This window comes from Gossypium raimondii, chromosome 9 (assembly GCF_025698545.1).
Source record: "Gossypium raimondii isolate GPD5lz chromosome 9, ASM2569854v1, whole genome shotgun sequence".
Lineage (NCBI taxonomy): Eukaryota > Viridiplantae > Streptophyta > Magnoliopsida > Malvales > Malvaceae > Gossypium > Gossypium raimondii.
This window is the reverse complement of record NC_068573.1, coordinates 38,151,341-38,160,327: the sequence shown is the minus strand read 5'-3', so window position 1 is coordinate 38,160,327 and position 8,987 is coordinate 38,151,341. Positions and strand designations below refer to the sequence as shown.

General features: G+C 31.8%; 1 protein-coding gene across 1 annotated transcript; it reads left to right on the top strand.

The window, feature by feature from the left end:
* Window positions 1-1,034: 1,034 nt before the first annotated feature.
* On the top strand, window positions 1,035-3,257 carry LOC105799495 (protein DUF642 L-GALACTONO-1,4-LACTONE-RESPONSIVE GENE 2). Its single transcript, XM_012630087.2, has 3 exons — window positions 1,035-1,203; window positions 1,285-1,782; window positions 2,410-3,257. Exons 1-3 carry the CDS (start codon window positions 1,107-1,109, stop codon window positions 2,928-2,930), a joined length of 1,116 nt encoding a protein of 371 aa, XP_012485541.1. The 5' UTR covers window positions 1,035-1,106; the 3' UTR covers window positions 2,931-3,257.
* The last annotated feature ends 5,730 nt before the right edge of the window (window positions 3,258-8,987 follow it).

Here is an 8,987-nt window from a genome sequence, read left to right as displayed (position 1 = left end):
GGGGTTAGGTTAAAGAAAAATCTACCCTGCCCTATCTTAAAATAATTACCAAAATACCTTTTTCTATATATAATATTAATTTGAAATATATGATAATAAATTTTATGTTAATATTTACTCAAAAAAAATTATACCTAGAAAATCATTAATAGTATTACTAAAAATAAAAGAATTTAAAATTCATTTTAAATTATGAGGAGTAAATATAAGTTTAATTTTTAGAGTTGAGATAAATTAATATTTAGTTCGGGGTTGGGGTGGGATTGGGTTAAGTTAGTGGTATATCAGATCTATAAATTTAATTTTGTGAACAAGAAAATCTAGATGACAAACAGCTATATAAATTTATTTGTGAAAACAGAGTGAAATTAATGCAGGCATATTTAACTACCAAAATTAAGGGGGGGAAAAGAGAGAGAAGGAAACAGACAAGCACTAATCGTAATTTGCATTTAAAATTGTTTGAAGTGATGAATGTGGTAGGAAGAAAGTAGGATGCAAGCACAACAGACATCATAAATCGCCGTAATGGGTGCCTGCTTGTAGATCGGCACGTGGTGTTATTAAGAAGTCAAACCTTATAAGGAAACATGTACGTCGTGTTCAACTAATAGCCCCTCATTTGTTGATGTTCCAACACAAGAAAGGAATCACCTCGCCATCTCACATGAATCCCAGACTCACACTCCTCTTAGTATCACCAAATTCAATAATGAATATGAAAATGAGTAAGATTTTTGAACTCTTGACATACCAAATGGGTTTGGCCTCAAACACCAGACCCAAAATTAGAGCCAATATTTTCATAAACAAAATTCTAAAGTCTTAAAAAGAAAAGAAAATTAGAGCAAATCACGGTAAAGTACCATCATATGGGGTCCAACTCAAGTATGTAGAAAATTTGCAACTTGGGTGTTGGAAATAGAGCCGAAGCCACACATCTCCCGGCTAATTTGGCGCTACTTTAACATGGGTGCTTCCTTCCTTATCCTTGTATTTTTACGTGTAAATATTATTTCTTGCCAACCCTTTTTCAATGCCTACTTTCCCATTTTTCTTGTATTTAAGACTTGTCGCGAAGCTGCTTTTTCTTCTACATCGAGACAATGGCTACTTGTGCTTGGTTACTCTCCCTTTGCTTTACTCTCGTTTTCTGTCTGTGTAATGCCTATCGTACGCCACCCATTTCCCCATCCCTTGATGGTAAATACTCAACTTTGCTACTTTTTTTCTTTTCTTCTTCTTATTATATGGTATTATGATTTAAGTAATATTTATGTACAGGATTTTTGACCAATGGTAACTTCGAGCAAGCACCCAAGAAAGAGAACCTCAACAAAACAGTGATACTGGGGAAATACTCGCTTCCAGGATGGGAAATCGATGGCACGGTGGAGTTCGTGTCAGGGGGACCTCAACCTGGTGGGTTTTACTTCCCCATTCCTCGTGGTGCCCATGCTGTGAGGCTGGGCAACGAGGCGTCCATCTCTCAGAATGTGAATGTCAAGCCTGGCTTCATTTACTCCATCACATTTGGTACCACAAGGACTTGCGCCCAAGATGAGGTGCTCAGGATCTCTGTCCCTGCTCAGACCACTGACATCTCCATTCAGACCCTTTACAGCACGGATGGTGGTGACACCATGGCTATTGCTTTCAAGGCTACCGCTAAAGTAGTCAAGGTCACCTTCCATAACCCTGGGGTTCAAGAAGATCCAACATGTGGACCTCTCTTGGATGCCATTGCCATCAAAGAAATGCCTCCTCTAACTTATACCAAAGGTAAATCCATGGACTTCTTTTTATGTCTGTCAACCTCTATATTCACTGCTGCATTTGGTCCACAATCACTACAATACAGTCTTTGTTTTGAAGCCAAAACAGAAACATACAAATATGACCACAAATCCGAAAGTTAAATGAAGTCTAATGCGGGCAGTCCCCTAGGCTAGGCATTTTCTTAATTTTCTGTACATAATATATAATTACTGCGTACTGATTTATCATGTAATTGGACGCGGTTTTTAAGGAGTGTTCCCTTTACAAAGGCAATTAATTAAAGTAGGTGCAGTTTTTAATGAGTTCCCTTTACACGGAGCAGAGGGGTCTGAATAAATGTGCCCTGTTCAAACGACACAGGTGATTACAAAAATTAAGTATACATCTTTTTTCTAAGATTTTATTTAAAATAATAACAAAACATAAACATCTTTATAAATATATGGTTTATTTTATATTATACTTTTACCCCTTTTAATTTCTCCACTCATTGCATCAATATCAATTGGTCTTTTTTTTTTCTCTTATGTTGATAGAAGATAGATTATGTGACTGGATTCCTTTTCCATTTAAGACTCTCGTTTAATTTGACCCTACAACAGTACCTAATATCCTGATCTCCGAAAGCAGGAAACCTAGTGAAAAACAGTGGGTTCGAGACTGGTCCCCATACCTTCAAGAACTTCTCAACAGGGGTCCTCCTGCCTCCGCACAAGCAAGACACCATTTCACCACTCCCAGGGTGGATCATTGAATCCCTAAAACCCGTAAAATTCATCGACAAGAAGCACTTCTCGGTTCCTTCAGGACAGTTTGCCATCGAGATGGTTGCGGGAAGAGAGAGCGCCATTGCCCAAGTCATCAGAACAGTTCCCAACAAAGACTATACCCTCACTTTCACAGTCGGAGATGCCAAGAACGATTGCCATGGATCAATGATGGTCGAAGCCTTTGCTGGTAAGGGAACTCTCAAGGTCCCATATGTTTCCCAAGGAAAGGGTGGATTCAAGACCTCGAGTTTTAGGTTCCAAGCTATCTCTGCTAGAACAAGGATTACTTTTTACAGTGCTTATTACCATACCAAGTTGCATGATTTTGGCCATATGTGTGGGCCTGTCTTGGATGATGTCAAGGTTCTCCCTGTCTCTTAATCAAAACCATGGTTGTTGGTAGGCCGCCGGTACCAAGTAGCTTAATGAACACATATATTCAAAGTTTGATACATTGGTCGACACTCAGAATTATTCCAACTTTCTTTTGCCTCGTGAAAGAACTTTGGCTTGGCTTATTTGCCTTTTTGCTTCTTTTTTTTTTTTAGTTTGGAGGTTTCTGACGGAAAGATTGCTGTTAGATGTACTAGTATAAAACAGGGTCATTGAAGAACAGCGTCATGCAAGCTTTTAATATCTTGATGACTTATTTTTACATGTTTAAGTCGCAAAAGTGGTCTTGAAATGAATTATGTAGTTTCGAATAAATATGGTTGCCAAGTTTATTTCAGCAATTGATGAATGATGCTCGCTCTTTTATTAACATTTTCTTTTCGATCAGATAAAGTTATTATTAGTAATAAAAATAAAGATGGACACTAGAATTGGATCACCTAATTTACGGATTTTACCTAAAAAGTAATCTACTACAAAACCAACAAATAAATGTGTCAGGGCACTCCAGTCTAATGCACTTGCATTTATGAGCAAAAAAGAGGGAGATGGAGTTGGGTTGGTTGGTTGGTGTTGTTTCTATTGAGCTTCTTCCTTGTCTTCTTATATGTTTGATATTGCTATGCTTTGGGGTTTGTAATTGTTGAAATGTTTACCTTTACCATGATATTATTGAATGCTTCCTGTTATCTTGGTTAATTTCATGCTTAAATTTTATAGTTAAATGGACGAATTAAGAGGGAGTATTGGTTGAATTACCATTTACCTACCTTGACGTGCTGTTTTTTATTAATGGTAACTGACTGTACATGTTAATTTATGTCCACATCATGTTTACACTTTTATTTTGGTCACCCAAATTTTAGGTCACTTTCATTTTGGTCAACAAAATTTTTTTTTTAACGTCTTGATCCGGGTAAAAAAAAATTTAAGGATTAAAATGAAAAAACAATACAAACTAAAATAATGTATTAAAACATTTGTCATATTGTACTTGGTTACCCCTTACCCAAAGTTTTAATTTTTTTCCAATCTTGAAGTTTTAAATTTCAAAACATCAAAATTAATTAAATAAAATATTAAAAATTTATCCCTTAATAATATCAACCGACTTGTTACTATAAAATTGAAATTCATTATTTTAATCTCATTCTAAAATTTTAAATTCTATTTTATGTTTCCAAATTAAAATCAAATTAAGTATCTCATTTTTAATCATTGTTTACAAAACCCAAACCCTAAACTCATATTTTATGATATCAAATCTTCCATTCTAAGCTAAAAGCCAAAAAAAAAGAAGAAGGTCCTACTAATTAATTGAATTAATTAAATTTTATCTTATTTACCCAACTAAACTCATAACTATTTTCATCACTTTTTACCCAAACAAAAAATAAGCAATTGATTTAATTAACGAAAAGGATTTTTTTTCTTTATTTTTAACTTAGTATGGAATATTGGAGATTATAAAATACTCTTTTTTAAGTTTTGTAAATAATTATTAAATATGAGTTATTTGACATTGATTTCATTAACGATAATTTGGAAATATAAAGTAAAATTTCAAATTTTAAAAGGAGATTAAATTAATTAATTTCAATACTATAGTTATAAATCAGTTGGCATTATCAAAAATAAAATAATTCAAGAATTTATTTAATTGATTTTGATGTTTTGAAATTTAAAATTTCAATATTAAAAAAGAAATTTAGAATTTTCATAAACAAGTACAATTTGACAAGTTTTTACAAAAAAAGTCATTTTAACATTATTTTATTTTCAATTTTAACCTTCAAACTTGAGTTTTTTATCAAATCATCAAAAATGAATGAAAAAATTAACTTATTTTAACTTTATTAATATGGTATACACGTGAACGATACCTTATCATTAATTAATATTTTAAAATAAAATATTTTTAAAAACTAAAATCATTGAAATTATTAAAAATTAAAAAATTATTTTTAAATATTTTTAAATTTTTAAAAATAAATAAATATTGATATGTTATCTATTTTAAGAAGATTTGACAAAAATATATATTTAAAAATTAAAAGACAAAAAAAAATTGTTAAAATGACTTTTATTGTAAAGATACCCAAAAGCAAGCATAAACACGGGGACAAGACAAAGATAAAAGGGAATTCCCATGCGGAAATTTAAAAATTTTATGTATTCTTAGTCCAAACAGTACTAAAATTTTTTATCAAAAATTGTTTGTGGCATCAACTTCTTCATGAAATAGAATAAAAAAGGAAGTGAGTAGAGTCAAGTACAACGGTAGCCTTGGCACCAAAACTGGTCACGGGGGTTGAGTTAGGGTCTGGAGTCTTACTCTTCCGACTTAGATTGGTGGAGCAACTACCGAAGCTGCCGTCAGAGCTGGGGTCACAGTGGTGGCAGGCATCAGTGTTTGGCGGAGGATGGTAATATAAACGAGCAGTTTGTGGGCAATGGGAATGGAACCTTGCTGCTATTCTCACCCCCGCACCCAACAACTCTGAGTATTTCCCCATTCAAATCTCTTTCCTTTGAATCTGAGATTGGAAGGAAGAATTAAACAAGAAGAAGTTGAAAGATGGAAAAGAGAGAAATTAGAGAGTTGGATTTCCCGAAACTGGAAATGAGAAATTAGCGTTTGGTTGGAAAGTTTAAAGAGAGACAGTTGCTTTTATAATTGTTCCCGCCAGTCAGATTTTTCCTATTTTGGATGTCTATTTCCTATTTATGACCCTTATTTGAGTCATTGTATAGTTGTAATTTGTTAAAAGTAATAAAAAAATCTTTAAATTTTATTTTTTATTTTGATAAGCTTTTATATTTCAATAAATGCCTTCAATTTTAAATTTGGTCTCATATGTTAAACATAAGCAGTTTTCAGTTAATATATAATTTATTGTTTAAAAGTTTCAAGTATAATAACAAATTACAATTATAAATAAATGTAATTAGAAGTAATTATAAAGCAAGAATATATCTAGAACTATACCAAAATAAATTTGGACAAGGCTTGAAATTAAGATGGTGTAAGAATCAACAATGTTTTATCTCCTGTAAAACTTGAACTTGAAATTTTAAAATTTTAGGACCTCGATCTTACCATTAAGATGTGACCTAATTAGCTATAAGTTTATTTTAAAATAGTTGTTAATAGTAATTATATTTTTTTGGTTCTCGTACTATTTTATTTTTCTTTAAATATTTTTGTTTAAATATTAAAAAATATTTTTCATTCAATTATATATATTTTTAATTATGAGATGAATTAATATTTTTTCCCATATTTTTCTTTGATATTTTAATCAATTTTTTATTGAAGCTTTTCTAAATGAAGGTAACTAATTCAGTTTATATAAAATTAATTTAATGCATTTATCTTAAGGTTAATATATAATTGAATTGTTAACCTGGAAGCATTTGCTAAGTACAAGCTAAGTGTTGGCAAAAGTGACTAGGGAAGTTGTCATTTCTCAAAGCAATGTAAAACAAAGAATGAAAACAGGGGACACAGATTATTTACGCATCTCGATTTCCTTATGTCTGCGGAACTTAATTTAGTGTAAAATATATACTATCTTTAACACTTACAAGTGAACTTAAATCTATCACACCCAATGACATTTTTTTCACTTTTGTACCTTTGAAGATTGGTGGTACTCCTCACCACTAATTTCACCCTTGTGTGTTGAAAAATTCGGTTTGAAAATAGTGGAATAGTGCACAACAGAATTTTAGAAATTTTCTTAAAAACCAACCGATTGTGATGTTTATAACAATAAACATGTTACCTAGATTATACCTGTGTTCGGATGAGGCAGATCAAGTCATTCTTGGTTTTCAATTGCTCGATCTTCTTCGTTATTCTCGACCTCAATTTATTAGAGCGTGAGCTCTATTCAAAAATTGATGAAAACATTTAGTGAAACTTTAGGGCTAGAAATTAAAAGACAAAATCATTCAAAATATAGATTTCTTATGAAAAATAACTTGTCCATATTTTGACAAAAATATCGACGTAAAGAAGTGTGTATTTTAACGTAGGGGCGGTGACAACCCCTTTTAGGATTAGGGCTTGTCACCCCTTGTATTTAGATCGGGCCTCGTCGTATATCGAGATAATTATATGTGTTATCTAATCTATAAACCAACTCATACAATTTATCCAAACTTGATTAACATATTTTCTTATGCCTAAAAATATTATTTATTCATTTAATTAATTATTTGTACTAATTAAACAATTTTCACTACTCAATTCTAATTCCATTAAAGTCAAGTCCTGACGACTTTACTGTACTAAAATCTATGAGTAAACTAGTTTAATTAATCTTGTTCTTATGAAACTATGATGACTTAATTAATGAAATTTTCACTTTGAATTTCAATTATTTAATTTTAAATTAATTAAAAATAATTTGAAGATATAAATTAATTCCTTAAGCATCATTTATTTATGGCGAGAAAACGCATCATTATAAATAGTGATACATGCGGTCTATTTCTCTTAGTTCATCGTTTCACATTTTTCATTTCATCAATTAATGCAAACTATCAAGTTTATACCGAGCTAGCAGAAGGACCGATTGAACATATATAACTAGAGCTCAAATAATTTGTAATTAAGTTCTGACTCTTCGTCTAATAATTACAACAATATTTAGTCATAGAATCATTCCACTAAAGTATCATGATTGAGCTCTCCCTATTATATACAATTACAAAAGTTATTTCATCAAGTGCTCATCCAATGACCTTGTTATATGCATGTTACCTTCATAGGACGTCCTTAATCTCTTTGGGATGAATTTGTTTTCTCAATATAATCCTATTTTATTTCATGATAATAATTACATCTTCCTTAATGAAAAGTCAATTACTAACAAATAGTAATCAAATCAATTGTCTTAAAACAAATGACTTGTGGCCGCATTACTTTTCATCTATCAATGTAATGCTGATGAAAGAATATCATTTACCCATTATTGGGCTATGATTTCCACTATTGTAAGTGAAGCTATGTTATGAAGAAGTCGTATACCCAAAGTACTAACTTTCGACTCTATTATCAATTGAACAGAGACTACATACATTGTTTGTCACTTAATCAGGATTAAGGTAAAGCCACACTATGAATATCATAAGTGAATAAGTCATAAACGAATCTTGGATTTATTCTACTTGGGTCCTATCCTATGTACTATCAATCAAATCAGTGACATTTATGTCTCTATCTTCTGGGAGTCATCCACTATGATACCCAATATAAGGTATCTCCTCATTTGGACTTGATAAACGACATATTCGTCTTTCAATCAACTTGATCAATTTGTATTAGACTAAGGATGTGTTTAGATTATCTACTAATACAAGCTATTTTCTCACATTATGATCCGACCACATAATATTGCTTAGTATTAGTTAAACATTAGACAATCAATGAGCCAACACTTGCTTTTATTTTATTTTGTGTGCAAAAATTATTGAGGACATTATACAAAAGATATTAATGATAATGGTGGAGGTTTATTAAACCAATTTGTTTGAAAATTTACAAGCGCATAAACGTAATCACTACATTAAGAGCACTAGATCTCAACAGTCTCCCACTTGCTCTAGTGGAGTTGATGAGTTGTATTTCACATTCTCATGGCCTCTACTTATTTCTCAAAACTCCTAGTCATTAGAGTCTTGGTAAACGGATCCGCAAGGTTGCCCTCTGACGCGACTTTAACTACATTCACTATCTCATATGCTACCACCACCCATACGATGTGATATTTTCTATCAATGTGTTTTGTCTGCTTGTGGTTTTTGGTTTCTTTGGTGTTAGTTATTACCACATTGTTGCCACAATACAGTGTGATATTTTTTCCCATACCAAAAATGACTTCAAGATCCAACTGTAGAACCTACACAACTTTGTACAAGTCAATGAATAAAACAACAAGTGTGTGTAAAAAAAATGAATGTTCCCAAGAAGACATACTTGCCCAAACTGTAGAACCTGCTCATTAAAGAGATAGGTTTGAAAAAACAATGGGTTAG

Coding starts and splice junctions, on each gene's coding strand:
- LOC105799495 (XM_012630087.2), top strand. CDS start 1,107: ATGGCTACTTGTGCTTGGTTACTCTCCCTTTGCTTTACTCTCGTTTTC. Junction 1,204..1,284: donor CATTTCCCCATCCCTTGATG/GTAAATACTCAA, acceptor ATTTATGTACAG/GATTTTTGACCAATGGTAAC. Junction 1,783..2,409: donor TCCTCTAACTTATACCAAAG/GTAAATCCATGG, acceptor CTCCGAAAGCAG/GAAACCTAGTGAAAAACAGT.